This window comes from Piliocolobus tephrosceles, chromosome 13 (assembly GCF_002776525.5).
Source record: "Piliocolobus tephrosceles isolate RC106 chromosome 13, ASM277652v3, whole genome shotgun sequence".
Classification (NCBI taxonomy): Eukaryota; Metazoa; Chordata; class Mammalia; order Primates; family Cercopithecidae; genus Piliocolobus; species Piliocolobus tephrosceles.
Window position 1 is genome coordinate 106,500,854 of NC_045446.1, and position 19,748 is coordinate 106,520,601.

The window sequence follows — 19,748 nt, forward strand, 5'->3', positions numbered from 1 at the left end:
CTCCTGAGTAACTGGGATCACAGGTGTGATCCATCATGCCTGGCCTCAGTCAAGGTTCTTAATCGCTAGCCACAGGAATCTCCTCTGGAAGATATAATCAGAAGATGAATGTATTGACATATTTCCAGGAATTTCGAGGAAATGTCTAGGAAAGCTGGAGTACTTGGTTTGGAAAATAAACAAGAGTAAGGGGAGCTGAGGGAGAAACATGGCCACGCTCATGCCACAAAACTAGAGTGATGGGGATGGCTGTGCTGTCACCACTGAGCCAGGATGGGGACAGCCCAGTTTGCCCAGCAGCCACTGCCACGCCTGATCCCTGGCCTGACCAAGCTGTCTGTTGCTGCCACACTGTTCCTGCCCACCCCAGAAAAGATTCTCCACTGCCCCTGTTTCTTTGCACCAGTCTGGGGCAATTACCTCTGATTTGCTGAGCGTAGGTCCTATGCCTCATGCTGGAGGTAAGGGAGGCTGGAAGGCAGGCAACTGGAGTTGTTAGTGTTTGTAATGGAGGTAGCCTCTGACTCCCACCAAAACTCATCAGCGAGACACTTCCCAAACAAAACAGGAGGGCTTCAGAGGCTGGGAAGGTGTCTTAGATCTTTTGGGCTACTATAACGAGACACCAAAAACTGGGTGGATTATAAACAACAGACATTTATTCCTCATAGTCCTGGAGGCTGGGAAGTCTAAGAGCAAGGCACCGGCATACCCTGTGTCTGGTGAGGGCCCACTTCCTGGTTCATAAATGGCACCTTCTAGCTGTGTCCTCGCACGTGGAAGGGGCAAGGGATCTCTGTGGGCCTCTTCTATAAGGACGCTAATCTCGTTCCTGAGGTCTCTCCCCCTCATGACCTGATCACCTCCCACATGTCTTCTCTCCTAATGTTGTCACCTTACAGGTTAGGAGTGCAACATAGGAATTTAGGGGGACACAAACATTCAGTTCATTGCAGCAGCCAAAAGAAAAGTTACTACCAAGAGACATCTGCCAGGTCAGTGACCCAGGGGACTGATGAGACATCTTGGTACAGGAAAGAGAAGGTGTTCCTCATCCAGGAGGACGAGGACTGTGGCAGGACCCTCAGAGACCTGCAGGATGGCCCTGAGGGTGGTGGGAGAGGGGCACAGGTCTCATCCAGGGTTCATAAATATATATATATCTTTTTTTTGAGACAGAGTTTTGCTCTTTTTGCCCAGGCTGGAGTGGTGCAATGGTGCGATCTCGGCTCACTGCCACCTCTGCCTCCCCGGTTCAAGCGATTCTCCTGCCTCAGCCTCCCAAGCAGCTGGGATTACAGGAGCCCACCATCACACCTGGCTAATTTTTTTGTATTTTTAGTAGAGACGGGGATTCACCATGTTGGCCAGGATGGCCTCAATCTCTTGACCTCGTGATCCGCCCGCCTCGGACTCCCAAAGTGCTGGGGTTACAGACGTGAGCAACTGCACCCGGCCCAGGGTTCATATTAAGAACCAAGTTCTGGGAGACACTGAGGCCCCCAGGGGTTCTGGAGTCAGCCCTAAACCAGGCAGCCCTCAGGTGAGGTCTGAGAGCATCTCAGAAGCTTCCAGACCCTCTTGAAACCCAGCCCACCCTGCATCTCGCTTCCTTTTCGTGCCTCGTTGCTCTGTTTGGCCTCATTGGCCCTTTCCTAAAGCCATCCAGTAAACCTCCAGGCACCTGGTGGGTTTGTCAAGGTGTTTCCCCATAGGTTCCTGTGCTTCTAGTGGGGGTAGGTATCAAAGTGGCAGCAGCAGCCTTACCAGCCTGGTGTGCAGGAGCCAGAGCAGCTGGGGCAGGGGAGACCGAGGGGTCTGCCCTTGGCCAGCTCTGGCAGCCTCATCAATAGAGTGTGGCCTGGAGGCGAGCGGGAGGAGGAAGTCGTATTTACCGCAGCACCAGCTGTTGCACATTTACTCTGAGCCTGAGGTTAAGTGCTTGACTCTGTTGCTCCATCAAACCTTCAGCACAACTCCTCCGTGAGCCGAGGATTGTCATTACCCGCGTCTTCCAAAGAAGCTCAGTTATCCGCCCCACATCACCCAGCAGTCAGTCAAAAAGCCAGGATTCAAACCCAGGCTTGTCTGATTCCCAAGCATCCATCCCTCCCACCAGGCCAGCACCAGGGACCAGAGGGGTATAGGCCTGGGCCAGACCATGCTGAGGGCCACCACCCTGAGGGCACCTTGAGAGGGAAGGAGGAGGCCCTAGGACACCCTCCCAGGGCCCTTCCCGCTCCTCCTTAGCATGTTCCAGGCCTCTTCCAGGAAAGCCCTGAAGGGCCTGCATCCCCCTGTGGAGAGGAAAGAGAGGTGGCTAGACTCGCAGGGCTGGGGTCCAGAGGTAACAGCCAGGATGTGGAGTCCTCTGAGACAAAGGCTTGAACTGGCTCTTCCCTTGGGGAGGTTTTTGAGTCTCTAAGGGTAGAGTGAGAGACCGTGCCAAGGCTGCAGCTGCCCACAGCTGCCCACAGTTGGCTGTGTTGTTAAGACTGCTCAGGCCCCCTGACTCTCTGCCCCTAACCCCAGTGGCTACAAACTCGGTCCCAAACTGGCAGGCCACCTGGCAAGAGGCCCCTGGACAGAGCAGACCAGGGCCCCACAGGCTCCAGCACCTGCTCCACCTCTCCTCCCTGGACTCGTCTCGGTCCCCAAGCCTCATTCCTCAATTCTGGATGGAGACCACAGGTTTAGCACTCAAGACATTTCTGAAATAAACCTTATTGCTTTTATAATGGAACTGGGGTGGGGTGAGTTCAGTGACACTACATAAATAAGCTAAAGGCACTGAAGATCTCATGCAAGGAGGAAGCATCTCTCTCAGTGTGCTGTGAGCCCTCCAGGGCCAGGAACCCCGTTCTGCTTGCCTCCAGGGGTCCCCCTCAGTGTGAGGCAGAGTTGGGCACACGGCTCCACAAAAGCTGTTTGCTGGTTGTCCGGTGCCTAGAACAATGACTGGCGCATCGGAGGCATTCAATGCATATTTGTTGGCTAAATGAATATAAGTGGGTTGCATATTTTGTCTTGGGATAATTTGTGACATCTTTTTCTGCCTCCCCTTAGAGGACTCCCTGTACACTCGCCTCCAGCACACCCTGCCCTTACCTCTCCTGCAGTCTCATCTCCCCAATCCTGGGTGTCTCCTGCCAGGCCGCTGCTAAGCTCTGCCCAGTCATGGTTACCTCCCCACCTCCCCAGATGCAAGGAGGAGTCATCTGGCAACCAGATGAGGCTAGATTCTCAGCAGCTTTATTGAATATCGAGAGGTGGTGTCACCTCCCACTGGACATGTGTCCTCAAATTCATACCAGATCTGCTTTGGGACAGACAGACAGACAGGTGGCAGGGCAGGGCAGGTGTCTGCGAGGGTGGGGTCAGTGCACCAGGGGCAGCTCAGCTCTCCAAAGGGGCCAGCATCTGCACCTGCTCCTGCTGCTGCTCCTGCTGCTGTTCCTGCTGCTGTTCCTGCTGCTGCTCCTGCTGCTGTTCCTGCACCTGCTCCTGCTGCTCTTCCTGCTGCTGTTCCTGCTGCTGTTCCTGCTGCTGCTCCTGCACCTGCTCCTGCCGCTGCTCTGGCTCGGGGAGGGAGAGGGTCTTGTCCTGGCTCTCTTTCTCCTTGAAGGTGCTGAAGAAGGAGTTGACCTTGTCCCTCAGGTCCTTCTCCAGGAAGCTCAAGTGGCCTTCCACGTCCCCCGCATGGGGTCCCAGCTTCTGCCTGAGCTGTTCCATCTGCTGCACCAGAGCTTGGTTGAAGTTCTCCCCGTAGGGCTCCACCCGGAGTCGGAACTCCTCCACATGCCGGTCCAAGTGCCCGCCCAGCTCTGCCAGCGACTTCTGCAGCCCCTCGGTGTTGCCCCCCAGGTTGCCACGCATGTCCTCGGCCAAGGGCGCCAGCCTCTGCCGCAGTTCCTCCGCACTGGCCGAGATCCTGGCCTTGAGCTCCTCGGCGTTCTTCTTCATCTGGAAGGCCAGGCCCTGGAGCTGGTGGTTGAGCTTCTCCTGTGCGTCCTGAGCATAGGGAGCCAGGCTGCGGCGCAGCTCCTCCACGGTCTGGTCGATCTTGACTTTGAACTCGTCGGCGTAGGGCGTGAGGCGCTCCTTGAGCTCTTCCACGTTCTGGTCGATCTTGGCCTTGAGCTGGTCGGCGTGGGGCCTCAGCGAGGCCTGCAGGCTGTCGGCGTTCTCCCGCAGCACTCTCTCCATGCGCTGTGCGTAGGGGGTCAGCTGGCGCCGCAGCTGCTCAGTCTGCGTGTTGACCTGGGTGCGCAGCTGGTCCGTGTAGGGCTCCAGGCGCTGCTGCAGCTCTCGCACGTTTTCCCCGATCTTCTGGCTCACCTCATTGGCATGGGGCAGCAGCCGGGCCCTCACCTCCTCCAGCTCCTTCCGAATCTTCTCCTTCAGTTTCTCCGAGTCCTTGGCCAGGCGTTCATGCAGCTCGGTGGCGAAGGGCACCAGCTTCTTCTGCAGGTCACCTGCGTAAGTGTTCACTTCTCCAAGTTTGTCCTGGAAGAGGGCACTGTGGGGAAGGACACAAGGAGGCCACGTTACACTTGGCACTCACGTGGCAAGACTTTGTCTGCTTGTATACCACTCACCTCATGCACACTTGCTAGGACAGGTGAGTGCTCAGGGCTACCGAGTTCACCCTCCCTGTGGCGGTTCACATGGGAGAGGATGGGTGTCACAGACTAAGTTATGACACTGAATTTCTATCTCGGTATCTCCCACAGCGTTTGTCTCAGAATCTACCCATCATGTCACCTCCAGCAGTTTGCTTTCCCCTCCTTGTCTGCAGAGGGTGGGGCTTTGGGGTCCTTCCCTGCGGGGGTGTGCTGCCCCATAGGATCACGCTGTGTAACAGAATGTTGTCTTCTTGACCTCTGCCGGGGTCTTCCAGCGGCACAAGGTGCTGCTTTCCTTGCCTGTGCCCAGGGGCCTCCCAAATATTCCCAGCTCCCTCCCCTTGATTCCAATGGGGACTGTCTTTCTGAAACATATTAGAAAACAGCTCACATGACATTTTCCTCCCTCCCTTTCTTCCGTGAGCCCGAATGATAGGATGTGGCCATTTGTCAAACTCTAGAACATCAAAGCAAAAGGACATTGCAGAGATTATTCGATCCAGCCTTCCAGTTGACATATGTGGATGCTAGGTTCAGAGGCCCAGCCAGTTAGTGGCAGGGCAGTGGGTATCCTAAGCTCAGGGCTCCTGTCTCTAAGCTCAACCCTTGCCAATACATTGCATGACCTTTAAGAACTCCTTGTCACCACCGCACACCGTACTCCCTCTTACTTGAGTTGCTGGGTGAGTTCAGATTTCTGGAGATGTTCCACGGCCTCCTTGGCATTGTTGCTCAGCTGGCTGAAGTAGTCCCACATCACCGTGGCCACCTGGTCAGCACTGACCTCAGCCCGGGCTCCTGGGTGGTAACAGCGAGGAATTCATGAGACCCTGTCTCCTTTGTGGCCCCTCTGCTCCAGCTCTGAGCTGCAGACTGGATGATGGCGGGGGTGCCCAGTCTGCAATTTTCCCTGTCTGGGCTTAGCTTTTTGGAAGCCACAGGGATATGTGAAACTGGTATAGCACCAATGCCAGTGGGCCCACCACTAGGACTGGGCCAGCTCTCCCGTGAGCCACTTGGCAGCCAGGCAGACCTCATGTCCAGCTGGGGGCTGATGGGCACTCAGAAGTGTCCTTTCACTTTGGCCCAGCCTCCATCCTTCACCACTCAGAGCAGCTGCCTAAGAGCCCCATCCGAAGATAGCTTCTACTCACCGGTGACAGCCACCAGGGCCAGGGTCAGGACCACGGCCTTCAGGAACATCCTGAGCTCCTGGCTGGGCTGGAGGAGTTTCCTGCCACCCTGGATCCTCCCTACAATCAGGGAGGCTGACGAAGAGGTCCTCAGGAGAGCTCACCTGCGCTGCTGTGGGAACTGACTGAAGCTCAGAGCCAGCCAGACATTTAAACTCTCTCCCTACCACTGCCCCCTGGCTGCCCTCCCCACCTCCTTCCCCAGTGTGACTCCACGCTGGAAGGTGACACATTCCCAAGAGGCCTCTTGGACTTTTGTGACCCTGAGACTACGTGGAAGCTGACAGCAGACTGGGGCTTAGGCGATAGTTAGAAGTGGTGGCTGTTCCGTGCATAGGCACACACCCCCCCCCCCACCAACCTCAGTGTGGAAAGGAGGAGGGGAGCGGGAAATGGGGGGAGAAACACCTCGGGGAGCCCCTGAGCCCGGGACTGATGCCTCGAGGCTCTGCTGGCGGCTCTGGGTTTGTGCCAGGCTCATGGGGGGCAAAGTCCACATCTCCTCTGTCTGCCCAGTGAAGAGAGGTCCCCCCAGTCTCCACATCCGCCACTAATGCTGACTCCATCTCAGAGCACCAGACACTAGAGTGGGACCACCCAGGGCTGCAGATAGCACAGTGAGCTAAAATCTAGGTCTCTTGTCAAGGTACACCTAAGAGGAGGGGGCGCTGGAGAGCCTTTGGGCAGATGGGTGCAGGGGACAGGGCCTTATCCTGAAAGGGTTAATTGTAGTGTGCTTCATGTCCCACTCCCAAGCTGTGCCTCCTTGGTCTAGTTATTCAAAGCCCTCAGCCTCAGTCTCTCCTCTGAGCAATGCGATGGTTCAGTACGTTAAAAAAGACATTGCTTGCAAAGTGGGTAGTAGGGTCCTCCCTCAGTCTCCATGGGAAATTGATTCCAGGACGAAAAATCCATGGATGCTCAAGTCCTTGATATAAAATGGCATAGTATTTGCATATAACCTAAGCACAGCCTCCCATACACTTTAAATCTCTAGACTACTTATAATAGCTAATACAACAGAAATGCTGTGTGAATGGTTGTTATACTGTATTGTTTAGGAGACAATCACCAAAAAAGTCTGTATACGTTCAGTATAGGTGCAATTTTTTTTCTTTTTTCTTTTTTTCTTTTTTTGAGACAGAGTCTCACTCTGTCACCCAGGCTGGAGTGCAGTGGTGTGATCTTGGCTCACTGCAATCTCTGCCTCCCAGGTTCAAGTGATTCTCCTGCCTCAGCCTCCTGAGTAGCTGGGATTACAGACACCTGCCACCATGCCCAGCTAATTTTTGTATTTTTAGTAGAGATGGGGTTTCACCATGTTGCTCAGGCTGGTCTCCAACTCCTGGCCTCAAGCAATCCTCCCATCTTGGCCTCCCAAAGTGCTGGGCTTACAGGCATGAGCCACTGCACCCTGCCCAGATGCGACTTTTTTTAAAATACTGTTTTTAATGGAGATGGGCTTTCGCTATGTTGCTCGGGCTGGTCTCCAACTCCTGGCCTCAAGTGATCCTCCCATCTCGGCCTCCCAAAGTGCTGGGCTCACAGGTGTGAGCCACTGTGCCCGGCCCACAAATGCAATTTTTTAAAAAATATTTTCAATCCAAGTCTGGTTGAATCCATGGACACAGAAACCAAGGATACAGAGGGCTGTCTATAGAGTTCCTGGCACAGAGTAAGCTCTGAAAAATAGTTGCTGTTATTATAATAATCATACTGTGTTCCTGATTTGGAGTAAAGCAGGGAGTGTAGCACAGTGCTCCCTCTTCTAGTGAGAGTGGCAGAGTGAGACTCAGCCCTCTGAGGGGCACCAGGTGGGCCAGAGGCAGGGTGATAGGTGGGACCAACCTTAGCTCCTGCCCTCCGCAGCCTCCAGTCACACTCCCTGGGCAGGAGCAGCTGGCTTGAGCAGAATCTCGGGACCTGAGGCTCTCAGGGGACCTCCCATTGGGGGATGGAGGGCAATGGTGGTGGTGCACAGGAAGTCTTCTACTTAGATGTCTAGTGGATCTCTAAACGAGGCTGCATGCATAATCACATACAGACATCCACTGAGAATGTGACACACCACGTCAGTGTGGGTCCCTCTGCCAGACCACACCACTCCCAGTGACTGTGAGGTGACGTCTAGCACATTGCACTATTGGCTCCTGTCGGTGAGTGCAGTGCCTGACGACAGTGAGCTACATTTATTTGTAAAAATGAATGCCATCAGAGTAGACCACAATTGTGCTAACTCGAATTTGCTTTGTGTGCATTTCTTTCAGTTTCCTGAAGTGGCTTGATGTCTCATAGGGTTGAAGGCAGCTAAATGACCTTCTGACTCTGGCACCTCTTCTGCTGGGTACCCGCTGCCCTGCGGTGGTCCCCATGCTACCATGCTGCCTCCTTTTTGATGCAACCTGTGCCATCTCTCAGTGACTGTTGGGGTCAGACACTGGAGTCCACTCCCTGGCTTTGCATCCAGGCTCCAACATGTACTGCCTGTGTGTCCTTGGGCAAGTCTCATAATCTCTCTGAGCCTCGGTTGCCTTGGTGAGACATAACCATTGTACCTGCCTCCCAGGCTGTGAGGATTCACTGAGATAATTTTATAGTGCTTGCAGCAATGTCTGGCACACAGTAAAAATGATCACTGAATGTTAGCCACATCCTACCCCTGCAAGGCTTACCTCCCTGGAACCCATCGGTCCCAACCCTGCTCCTGAATCAGGCACAGTCCAGCTTGCAGCGGGAGCAAAGATCAGTACTCAGTGCTCCTGTCCCTTCCCCAGGCCAGAGCTGAGGAGGAGACTGAGTCACGAAAGACACCTCAGCTGCAGTTTGACCTCCAGGACTTATGGTCTGAGCAGCAGGTGCCACTAGCATGTGAGCCGTCCAGAGCTCTTCCGTCTCACCCGCCTGCCTGGGTGCACCCATGCTGGGAGCGCCTGCACCATTTGAGCATCTCCGATAGCATCCGCCAGAGTGTGTGCAGATTCACAGAAGTATGCAAATCACTAAGAATCCAGGGACTGGCACAGCCCATGCGTGCACCCACACTCACGAGGGGGCCTGCTGCCTCTCAGCGTGGCAGGGATGTGACCTGTTAATGAATGTATTTATTTCCCAGAGTCTGTGGGCATGTTTTGCATCGATCTGTAGATGGATTTGTTTTGGGGAGCAGGGAGAGAATGAGGGCCCCCTGTGCCCAGTCTTACAGGGTGCAGGTAGCTGATGGGAAGAGCAGATTGCCTTCCAGCCGGGCCTGGTCCTGTGAGTCAGGGGCCTCCACCTTAGTGGGCGTGAAAGGCCTGTGTGATCTCAAGGGAGACATGGCCTCTCCGAGCCTCTCCTTATCTGTAAAACCCACAGACGTAATGATTGGTGAGGCAATGAGGCTGATTGCTCAGCATTAGCTACGGCCACCCCTCCTGGCCAGTCACACAGGGATCAAACCAGGGGTCAGTCCAGAGGTCAGAGTCAGGAGCAGACAACTCAGATCCAGCCAGGGACAGGCTCAGCCAGGGACAGGCAGGTCACACAGACATGTGCCTCACGTATGCTTCAAGGGGCCCTCCCTGGGGCAGAACTAAAGGACAGCTCCTGTTGCCATAGGAGGGATCTGGGTGAGATACTAGGAGGAACTGCCAGCATGATGACGTGTGATGAACAAGGGCCTCTGGCCAACAGGTCTGAATCAGGGCTGCCCAGCCCAGACTGGCAGGAAGGGCACGGATCACAGGGGCTTGAGTACTAAACCTCACCTGGACACAAGATGAAACAGCCCAACCCCAGAGGACCATTACTGGCCCCAGATGGTCAAACCCCTTTTTCCTCCCATCTACCACTGGCTTCTCCCCGAAGCAGTCTTAATTCCAGGGGTGCCATGATGGGAGAGAGGGGCAGCTTAGGCTGACCACCAAGAGAGCCCCCACCGAGGTGCAGGCTGGACTGCTGGGGAGGGGCCACGGGTATTCACAGGTACCAAGCCCTTGGAAGAAGACAAGGCGCCAGGCTTCCTGGAGGTGTGCTGCATCTGGCTCAGCACCCTGCCAGGTCTCTCTGCCCACATGTCCTGACGTCCCCCGGTCCATTGCCATGCAAGAGAGAGAGGCCAGGCTCCTCCATACCCTCTGCACAGATGGAAGGGCTTGGAGGATCTGGGGCCACGGGACCCTGCCAGCCCATTTTAGCCTGCCCAGGCCTATGGACCTTGTTGCCCGCCCCTGCCTGGATCTGGGTCCCCACTGTGCCTTTGCCTCTGGGGCTACGGAGCAGGCCACAGCAGAACAGGAAAGGGCGTCCCCAACACCAAATCCTCCCGTGACCACCTCCTCGCCTTCTACCCCATCACCAAAGCCTGCAGCCTCCCGTGACCACCTCCTCGCCTTCTACCCCATCACCAAAGCCTGCAGGAGACTTGAGACAGATTTGTCCTGGGCATGTGACTGATGCCTCTATAGGGGTTTCAGTGCTCTAGGCCGTCTGGTATTTGCCTGGTGTGTGTGAAGACCTGGATTAAGGCTCCCAGCCTTACTACTAATGGGCTGTGCACTTGGAGCCCTTAGAGCCTTAGGTTTATAACCTATAAAATGGAGTTAATGTCTACTTCACAGGATTCTATTTGCATTTTAACAGAAAACAAAGTCTTAAGTCAAAGGAATGAATCTCTCTCTCTTTTTTTGGAGTAAGTCTAGCTCTGTCATTGGAGGGCAACGGCGCGATCTCGGCTCACTGCAGCCTCCACCTCCGGGGTTCAAGCAATTCTCCTGCCTCAGCCTCCTGAGTAGCTGGGACTACAGGCGCCCGCCACCTCGCCCGGCTAATTTTTTGTATTTTTAGTAGAGACTGGGTTTCGCCATGTTGCCCAGGCTGGTCTGAAACTCCTCGCCTCAAGTATCCGCCCATCCCAGCCTCCCAAACTGCTGGGATTACAGGCATGACCCACTGTGTCCAGCCAGGAATGAGTCTCTACCAGAGTGATTCCAAGTCTCACCCCCCGACAAAGAATTCTGAGGGCAGAGCCGGGCCACTTTCTCAGGCCTCTGATTTCATACTGTGGTGTTAGTTACTTCTGAGAGGACGACTTGCTGCCAGAGCTCTATTTTTTTATGTTAGAGGCTCCTGCTGCCTGCAGACTTTGCTGTCTGGGAAGGGCACAGCGTTGGGAGGGAGAGGGAGGTGTGAGTCCCTCCGTGGTCCCGCTGCTTTGTACTTCTCTATCTCATTTCCTTTTCAGCACCACTCTGGGAAATCAGTATTCTAGCCCCATTTTATCCTCAGAAAATTGAGGCTCTGAGATGTTATCTTTGTGGCCTGGGTCATATTAAGTGCCAAAGGTATCATTTAAGCCTAAGATGTCCTGGCTCCAAGGTCTCAGCATCTGAAGACAGGCCCCCTCATCCTGCCATCCCTGCTGCGGCTTCACTGTGGGCCCAGGGGACATCTCAGCCCCGAGAAGGGACAGCCGCCCCTCCTGGACCACTGACGCCCCGCAGAACTCCTCTGTGCCCTCCCCTCACCAGACCTTGGTCCTCCCAGTTGCTCCCACAGCCAGGGCACAGTGAGGGCTGCTCTTCCCCCAACCCCACTGAGGAACCCAGGAAGGTGAACAAGAGAATCAATCCTGGTGGAGGTTGGGGAGGGCCCGAGCCATGAGACCAGCTCCTCCCCCAGGGGATGTTATCAGTGGGTCCAGAGGGCAAAATAGGGAACCTGGTGGAGGGAGGGACAAAGGCCTTGGGCTCTGAGTGGCCTTGGCCCTTCTCCACCGACCCCTGCCCTGCACTCAGGAGGAGGCAGTGGTGGGGCACACAGGGGTGGGGGCGGGTTGGGGGCTGCTGGGTGAGCAGTGCTCACCTGTCCAGATCCAAACCCACAGATGGAGGTGCTGGGAGGAGCTGTGAGGGCTCAGCCCTGTCACCAGGCCTTGCCGGAGCCACTGCTGCCTGGTCTTCCGTGCCTTTACTCCAGACACCCCCCAGCCCAACCCACCCGCTTGTTCTTAAATCTGAAGAAGTTCCTCACCCCTCTACTCCAGGCTGTGTTCAGGGCTTGGGGCTGGCGGAGGCAGGGGCCCGAAATTCCAGTGTGAAGGGCCGAGATGGGCCCGAGGACCCTGGCCTATGTCCAAGCCGTTCCCCTCTCACCAGTCTCTCCCTGGGGAGCCAGTCAGCTAGGAAGGAATGGGGGTACCCCAGGCCCACCCCTAGTTCCTGAGCTCATCTGGGCTGCAGGGCTGGCGCGACAGCAGCGTGGACACAGTCTCCTAGGGATTTCCCAACTCTCCGGCCAGCTTGCTGCATCTGGCCGCCCTGCCTCAGGCCCTGGTCTCCACTGATCAGCAGGTGACCTTTGCCCAGCACCCTGGGTCCTCAGTGCCCACTGCCCTGGAGACAATATAAAACAGGTCAGAACCCTCCTGCCTGCCTGCTCTGTTCATCCCTAGAGGCAGCTGCTCCAGGTAATGCCCTCTGGGGAGGGGAGAGAGGAGCGGGGGAGGATGAAGAGGCGCAAGAGGAGCTCCCTGCCCAGCCCAGCCAACAAGCCTGGAGAAACACTTGCTAGAGCTAAGGAAGCCTCGGAGCTGGACGGGTGCCCCCCACCCCTCATCATAACCTGAAGAAAATGGAGGCCCGGGAGGGGTGTCACTTGCTCAAAGCTACATAGGGGGTGGGGCTGCAAGTGGTTCCAAGTGCAGGCTTCCCCCTCATTCTGCAGGCTTAGGGCTGGAGGAAGCCTTAGACAGCCCAGTCCTACCCAGACAGGGAAACTGAGGCCTGGAGAGGGCCAGAAAGCCCCCAAAGTCACACAGCATGTTGGCTGCACTGGACAGAGACCAGTCTAGACCGCAAGTGCCTTGATGTCCAGTCTGGTGGGTTTTCTGCTCCATCCTACCTCCCTTTGGGCCCCTCACCAGTCCCCCTTCTGAGAGCCCGTATTGGCAGGAAGCAGGCCCCTACTTCCTCTGACAGACCCAGCTCAGGTTCCACCTTCCAGGCCATGCCACCTGTCCAGGGAGGGGTCCAGAGGCATGGGGGCCTGGGGTGCCCCTCACAGGACAATTCCTTGCAGGAACAGAGGCGCCATGCAGCCCCGGGTACTCGTTGTTGCTGCCCTCCTGTCACTCCTGGCTTCTGCCGGTAAGCACTTGGTGGGACTGGGCTGGGGGCAGGATGGAGGTGGCTTGGGGATCCCAGTCCTAATGGGTGGTCAAGCAGGAGCCCAGGGCTCGCCCAGAGGCCGATCCACCCCACTCAGCCCTGCTCTTTCCTCAGGAGCTTCAGAGGCCGAGGACACCTCCCTTCTCAGCTTCATGCAGGGCTACATGCAGCACGCCACCAAGACTGCCAAGGATGCACTGACCAGCGTCCAGGAGTCCCAGATGGCCCGGCAGGCTAGGTATACCCGCTGGCCTCCCTCCCCATCACCCCTGCCAGCTCCCTCCATTCCCATCCGCCCCTGCCCTGGTGAGATCCCAACAATGGAATGGAGGTGCTCCAGCCTCCCCTGGTCCGGTGCCTCTTTGGCCTCCTCTTTCCTCACAGGGCCTTTGTCAGGCTGCTGTGGGAGAGATGACAGAGTTGAGCCTGCGTTCCTCCCGGGTCTCCCCTTTCTCCCCAGAGCAGTTCTAAGGTGGGCCATTTTAGCCCTCATTTCCATTTTCCTTTCCTTTTCTTTCTTTTTCTTTTTCTTTTCTTTTCTTTCTTTCTTTCTTTCTTTTTTTTTTTTTTTTTTTTGGAGATGGAATCTCCCTCCGTCACCCAGGCCGGCGTGCAGTGGTGCGATCTCGGCAATCTCGGCTCACTGCAACCTCTGCCTCCCAGGTTTACCCCATTCTCCTGCCTCAGCCTCCCAAGTAGCTGGGATTACAGGCGTCCACCACACCCAGCTAATTTTTGTATTTTTCTCAGAGACGGGGTTTCACCATGTTGGACAGGCTGGTCTTGAACTCCTGACCTCAGGTGATCTGCCTACCTCGGCCTCCCAAATTGCTGAGATTACAGGCATGAGCCACTGCGCCTGACCCCATTTTCCTTTTCTGAAGATCTGGCTAGAGCAGTGGTCCTCAACCTTTTTGGCACCAGGGACCAGTTTTGTGGTAGACAGTTTTTCCATGGGTCAGTGGGGATGGCTGGGGGGTGGAACTGCTCCACCTCAGATCATCAGGCATTGGATTCTCATAAGGAACCCTCCACCCCGATCCCTGGCATGCGCAGTTCACAATAGGTTTCACACTCCTGTAAGAATCTAATGCCACCTCATCTGACAGAAGGCGGGGCTCAGGCGGTATTCCTCTGTCACCCATCACTCACTTTGTGCTGTGCAGCCCGGCTCCTAATGGGCCATGGACCAGTACCCATCTGTGACTTGGGGGCTGGGGAACCCTGGGCTAGGGGTTTGCCTTGGGAGGCCCCACCTGGCCCAATTCTAGCCTGGGTATGAGAGCGCTTCTGCTTTGTTCCAAGACCTGGGGCCAGCGTGAGCAGAAGTGTGTCCTTCCTCTCCCATCCAACCCCTGCCCATTGGTCCTCTCCTCTCCCTACTCCCTTCCCCACTTCACCCTGACTGGCACTGGCTGGCATAGCAGAGGTGTTTATAAACATTCTTAATCCTCAGAACCGGCTCTGGGGTAGGTGTTATTTTCCCACTTTGTAGATGAGAAAATTGAGGCTCAGAGCGATTAGGTGACCTGCCCCAGATCACACAACTAATCAGTCCTCCAGTGACTTTCCAAGTGAGACGTTGCCTGCCTCTGTCCTACCCTGCTCAGAACCAGGATGTACAACTCCAGGGGATACTGTTTGCGCAGAAAACAATGGCAGCCTTGACCTTTCACATCTCCCACCCTGTCACTCTGTGCCTCAGGCCCAGGGGCAAAAACATCTGAGGTGACCTGGAGACGGCAGGGTTCGACTTGTGCTGGGGTTCCTGCAAGGGCATCTCTTCTCCCAGGGCGGCGGCTGTGGGGGATTCCTGCCTCAGGTCTCAGGGCTGCTGTCCAGTGAAGTTGAGAGGGTGGCGGGGAGAGCCAGTGGGGACATGCGCGTGGGTCCCATAGTTGCCTCCAGAGGAGTTCTCATGCCCTGCTCTGTTGCTTCCCCTTACTGATTTAGAGGCTGGGTGACCGATGGCTTCAGTTCCCTGAAGGACTACTGGAGCACCGTTAAGGACAAGTTCTCTGGGTTCTGGGATTTGAACCCTGAGGCCAGACCAACTGTGGCTGAGGCTGCCTGAGACCTCAACACCCCTAGTCCACCTGCCCGTCCATCCTGCCAGCTCCTTGGGTCCTGCAGCCTCCAGGGCTGCCCCTGTAGGTTGCTTAAAAGGGACAGTATTCTCAGTGCCCTCCTACCACACCTCATGCCTGGCCCCCCTCCAGGCATGCTGTCCTCCCAATAAAGCTGGACAAGAAGCTGCTATGAGTGGGCCGTCACAAGTGTGCCATCTGTGTCTGGGTATGGGAAAGGGCCGAGGCTGTTCTGTGGGTGGGCGCTGGACGGACTACAAGTCAGGCAGGCCGGGGGACCAGCGCTGTATCCACCTTCTGGTAGCTGGGCAGCCTCTGGGCCTCAGTTTCTCCATCTGTAAGGTAGGAACCACCCTCCGTCACATTCCTTGACCGGTTTGTGCGGAAGGTCAAACTGGACAATAAGCTTGCTGATACTTTGATAAACTGTTCGGTGCTGCACAACATGACCTGAGTGTGTGCCGTACGCCAGCCACTATGCCTGGTACTTAAGTCATCATCAGAGTTGAGACTGTGTGTGTTCACTTAAAACCGTGGAGCTGACCTCCCCTATCTAGGCCACCTGGCTCTCTTAGGCACAGGTGAGGAGAGGAGGCCGGATGGGCTAGAGGTTGGAGTAAGATGCAACGAGGCGCTAGTCTTAGCTCCACCCCTTGGTATCAGCCTCAGTTTCTTACATGTAAAGTGGATACAACCATATCCCCTCCACCGTAGGTCTGCCATGAGATTGAAATGAGAGAGCGTTCGAACCGTTTGGCACAGCACCTGCGTGTAAAGATGCCTGATCAATGTTGTCATCATTACAGTTGAGCTGACTGGGCCCTTGGGACCCGGACTGGAGTGCGGGGGGCGGTGTCCTGGGATCCAAAAAGAAGCACAAGATCTCCCCAACAGAGGCTGCTTCCTTTGCGTCCCCACCACCCGAAAGATGTTAGGTCAGGGAGCCCGAGAGCTGCAGATGGCTTGAGTAGGGCTCCACTCTTCAGATGAAAAAACTGTGGCCCAGAGAGGCAAAGGCACTTGGCCAGCATCCCAGAGCCAGCACGTGGCAGGGCCAGACCTTGAGCCCAGGTCAGCTGCGTGTATTCTGCTCAGTTGGTGCAGAAAACAGTTTTGTCGCTCCTGTGTCAGGTGTTAGGGACTCCTTTACAGATCTCAGTGGCATCGGTGTATCCAGCCCCACCTGGAGACTGCTTTCTTCTGGAAATTCCCCAGGGCTTCTCTCTGGGCCGAGATCTCAGCAGCCGTATCTGGAAAATGTTCCCACCAGACCTGGCTGGATGACTGCTGTTGTAGCTCTGGAAGTTTAGGAACTAAAAAGCCCACTCCTTTACCCAGGGGGTAGTTAAGATACACTGGAGATGCAGACATGGATATGGGCCGATTATCCAGGGGCCTGCATGAGGGGGCGAAAGGCCCCTCAGAGAGAGGGTAGGGAAGGCTCTACAAGCGCACTGCCCAGATCTGTGAAGCCACGTGCGTGCACGCGGGGACATTCAGACATGAGTGCAAGGAGGGACTGTGACCAGGGAGGTCATGTGACAATACACAGGCATGCCTGCACACCCATGTGAACTTGGAACTTGAGTGCCAGGCCACACACTCTTTTTTTTTTTTTAGCTGGAGTCTTGCTGTGTTGCCCAGGCTGGAGTGTGGTGGCATGATTTCGGCTGGGACCTCCGCCTCCCGGGTTCAAGCAATTCTCCTGCCTCAGCCTCCCTAGTAGCTGGGATTACGGGTGCAAGCCACCATGCCCAGCTGATTTTTTGTATTTTTAGTAGAGACAGGGTTTCATTATATTGGCCAGGCTGGTCTCAAACTCCTGGCCTCAAGTGATATGCCCGCCTCAGCCTCCCAAAGTGCTGGGATTACACGCTTGAGCCACCGTGCCTGACCCGCACACTCTTTTTAATAATCATAGATGGCCAGGGGTGCAGGGTCTAAAAAGCGCTGTCTCCCCATCCTGCTGTTCACATCACATCTCCAGGCTTCAGCGTCCTCATCCATGCTGTGCCTCTGATGGCAATCTAGCCAGGATGGGAGGAAGGAAGGATGCAGTGAGATCACAGATATGATAGCATCTCGGAAATAAAAATGTACCTGCAAGAGGTGGTGGTGATTTTTCTGACCCAGGCCAGCTTCTGCCAGGGCTAGCGGAAAGAGGGGGTGGCACGGCATGGAGCCGCAGCCAGCGGAGGGCTGGCTTCCACTGCCGTGCCTGAGGAAGCGGCGGCTGTTTCTGGGTGGGATGGGAGTAGTGGGAGGGGGATACTGGCCTTGTGAGAAGAAAAGTGTTTGTTTGAGAGGTTTTTGAATTAATAAAGGAGGAGGCGCCCAAACTCCCAGCACCTCACTTGCACCCGGGGGCCAAACCCCAATCCCGGTGACTCTCTGAGGCCGCCCCGATCCGTCCCGCCCCGCCCCGCTCCGCCCCGCTGACAGCGACTGGGCTGGAGAAGGCTCTGTACGGAACACCTCTGGGGACGGGAACTCACTGCTCCCAGCTAAAGCAACCCTGTTTCCTGTCCTGCCCCAGACAGGGCTGCAGGCCTTGTCTGAGTCCCTTTCAGGGCAGCTGGCCTTGGATTGTCTGTGGCTTTGCCTGGTCCGCTGTGACTTCCTTTCTACTTGAGCCTTGGTAAGGCAGACTCTACTCCCTCAATCGTAAGCAGCCAGGCGTCCAGCAGGTCCTCCAACGTCGATCTTGGCCCTAAGACGCCCAGTCTGGGCATGGAGTTGTTGAACTCCAGCTGGAAGTCCCTGCTCCAGGGCCAAAGGCCCCATCCGGGCTCCCCCGATGTCCCCGCACCCCCCTCTATTCTCCCAAAAGAAAGAAGCGGCTTCCCACTTCGGAAACGTTTATTCTGAGCACCGGGAAGGGGGGCGGCGGCGGGCGCCTCACTGGGTGCTGAGCTTCTTAGTGTACTCCTCGAGAGCGCTCAGGAAGCTGACCTTGAAGCTCTCCAGCACGGGCAGCAGGCCCTGGCGGAGGTCCTCGAGCGCGGGCTTGGCCTTCTCGCTGAGCGTGCTCAGATGCTCACTGGCCTTGGCGTGGTACTCGGCCAGGCGGGCGCCGCCGTTCTCCTTGAGAGCCTCAAGGCGCTCGGCCAGGCGCTGGCGCAGCTCGTCGCTGTAGGGGGCCAGATGCGTGCGCAGCGCGTCCACGTGGGCGCGCGCGCGGTCGCGCAGCTCCTCGCCCAGCGGGCGCAGTTTCTCGTGCAGCTCGTGCAGCTTCTGGCGCGTGCCCTCGTGGAGCTCCGCGCGCAGCGGCTCCACCTTCTGGCGGTAGAGCTCCATCTCCTCCTGCCACTTCTTCTGGAACTCGTCCAGGTAGGGCTGCACCTTGGCCTTCACCTCCTCCAGATCCTTGCTCATCTCCTGCCTCAGACCCTCTGTCTCCTTTTCCAGGTTATCCCAGAACTCCTGGGTCACTGGGCTGAGCTGTTCGCGCAGCTTGCTGACGGTGGAGGTCACGCTGTCCCAGTTGTCCAGGAGCTTTAGGCTGGCGGGTGAGACAGAAGGGTTGAGGGCTGGCCTCCCAGTGCCCCAGCCTACCGGGGTGAGCCCTGGGCAACACCTGTCCGCGGAGGTCCAGTGGCCTAGCGTTTCCAGTACAGGCTCAACCAACACCCCTGCCCCGCCAGGCCATGCCCCTTTGTGCAGCTGGACCAAGGCACAGAGAGGAGCTAAGAAGGAGACAGCTGGGACTGGTGCCCAGTTATGTTGGTCTCCAAAGTGGGCCCTTGAAGGACCTCGCTTCTATGCCTGCAGCTCATTCCCCTCTCTGAAGACAGCCCACACTCTTGCTGGGCAGGAGCAGAGGAGGTGGTGAAGAAGGGAAAGGGGTGTGCTACACTTGCAGGCACAATGTAGCACTGTGATCACGGATCGGGCAGCCCTGGTCTGTCCTTTGCAAGGGGGATCCCATTCCAGTTTCTCCATCCAGACCATCTGTGGGACCCAGCTCATCAGATAGTAGGTGAGGACTCGGCCAGTCTGGCTTCAACATCTTCCCACAGGCCTCTGCCCCCTGCCCCTGCCCTCAACCCCAGGTTGGGTCCTTACTTTAGCTGTTTTCCCAAGGCGGAGCCTTCAAACTGGGACACATATTCTTTGCCGCTGTCTTTGAGTGCTTCCACGTACACAGTGACCAGGTCCTTCACTCGATCCCAGGGCGTCTGTGGGGGTTCGTCTTGCTGCCAGAAATGCCGAGCCTGGCTCCCTGAGGGTGGGAGGGGAGACCCAGATCAGGCCAGCTGTGGGCTGAGATCTGAGCCGAAAGGCCAAGCTTGGAGGTGGGGGAGAGGGGGGCTGCCTTTGCCCAGGAGGGTGGGCCACAGGGGTCTGGGGAGAAAGCCCCCCGATGGTTGGCTCCCTAGGCTGGGGGACACCTACCCGTCAGGAAGAGCACGGCCAAGGTCAGCACCGTAGCTTTCATCCTGAAGGGCCGTGGGGGACCTGGAGGAGAAGAAGGGCCTGGCTGAGTGGGGGGGCCTCTAGCATGCAGAAGCCCCGTGCTCCCCCACTCATTGCAGCAAGGTGAGGAGAAGGGGCACAGAGCGGGAGAAGACCTCAGGTACCCAGAGGCCCGGCCTGGAGCAGGGCGTGAACCTCGAGCTGGGGAGCCAGAGTCACCCGGAGCAGGGAGCAGGACTCACCTCCTTCTCGAAGTCTCTAAGCAGCCAGCTCTTGCAGGGC

The 19,748-nt window shown here is 56.6% G+C and overlaps 3 protein-coding genes across 6 annotated transcripts in view; 1 reads left to right on the plus strand and 2 right to left on the minus strand.

Annotated features, from left to right (window-relative positions):
- Positions 1 to 3,230: 3,230 nt before the first annotated feature.
- Positions 3,231 to 5,941, minus strand: APOA4 (apolipoprotein A4). Of its 2 annotated transcripts, none has more exons than XM_023208289.2 (4): positions 5,780 to 5,941; positions 5,297 to 5,423; positions 3,559 to 4,519; positions 3,231 to 3,462 (listed from the first exon to the last, which is right to left on the minus strand). In XM_023208289.2, the coding sequence occupies exons 1-4, from the start codon at positions 5,826 to 5,828 to the stop codon at positions 3,397 to 3,399; spliced, it is 1,203 nt and encodes a 400-aa protein (XP_023064057.1). In that variant the 5' UTR covers positions 5,829 to 5,941; the 3' UTR covers positions 3,231 to 3,396. The 2 variants fall into 2 exon arrangements, with proteins under 2 accessions (XP_023064057.1, XP_023064058.1); XM_023208290.1 differs by having other exon boundaries at positions 3,397 to 3,450; positions 5,780 to 5,828.
- A 6,279-nt stretch (positions 5,942 to 12,220) lies between these two features.
- Positions 12,221 to 15,227, plus strand: APOC3 (apolipoprotein C3). Its single transcript, XM_023208291.1, has 4 exons — positions 12,221 to 12,263; positions 12,875 to 12,942; positions 13,078 to 13,201; positions 14,917 to 15,227. The coding sequence occupies exons 2-4, from the start codon at positions 12,888 to 12,890 to the stop codon at positions 15,035 to 15,037; spliced, it is 300 nt and encodes a 99-aa protein (XP_023064059.1). The 5' UTR covers positions 12,221 to 12,263; positions 12,875 to 12,887; the 3' UTR covers positions 15,038 to 15,227.
- A 2,664-nt stretch (positions 15,228 to 17,891) lies between these two features.
- APOA1 (apolipoprotein A1) overlaps positions 17,892 to 19,748 on the minus strand; it is a 2,219-nt gene continuing 362 nt past the window's right edge. The window contains exons 1-4 of one of the 3 annotated variants that reach the window (XM_023208293.2): positions 19,709 to 19,748; positions 19,446 to 19,508; positions 19,116 to 19,272; positions 17,892 to 18,552 (exon numbers count right to left, since the gene is read on the minus strand). In XM_023208293.2, coding sequence (XP_023064061.1) covers positions 17,949 to 18,552; positions 19,116 to 19,272; positions 19,446 to 19,488 — 804 coding nt within the window. In that variant the 5' untranslated portion in view covers positions 19,489 to 19,508; positions 19,709 to 19,748 and the 3' untranslated portion in view covers positions 17,892 to 17,948. The remainder of the gene's footprint in view (positions 18,553 to 19,115; positions 19,273 to 19,445; positions 19,509 to 19,708) is intronic. The other 2 variants (XM_023208294.1, XM_023208292.1) reach the window with 2 other exon arrangements.

Bases quoted from the DNA above. Each gene is read 5' to 3' on its own strand.
- APOA4 (XM_023208289.2), bottom strand. From the start codon at position 5,828: ATGTTCCTGAAGGCCGTGGTCCTGACCCTGGCCCTGGTGGCTGTCACC. The intron at 4,520-5,296 runs GTAAGAGGGAGT...CCTTCCCCACAG, and splicing joins GAACTCACCCAGCAACTCAA to TGCCCTCTTCCAGGACAAAC. The intron at 3,463-3,558 runs GTGCAGGAGCAG...CAGCAGGAACAG, and splicing joins CAGAGCAGCGGCAGGAGCAG to CAGCAGGAACAGCAGCAGGA.
- APOC3 (XM_023208291.1), top strand. From the start codon at position 12,888: ATGCAGCCCCGGGTACTCGTTGTTGCTGCCCTCCTGTCACTCCTGGCT. The intron at 12,943-13,077 runs GTAAGCACTTGG...CTCTTTCCTCAG, and splicing joins GTCACTCCTGGCTTCTGCCG to GAGCTTCAGAGGCCGAGGAC. The intron at 13,202-14,916 runs GTATACCCGCTG...TTACTGATTTAG, and splicing joins CAGATGGCCCGGCAGGCTAG to AGGCTGGGTGACCGATGGCT.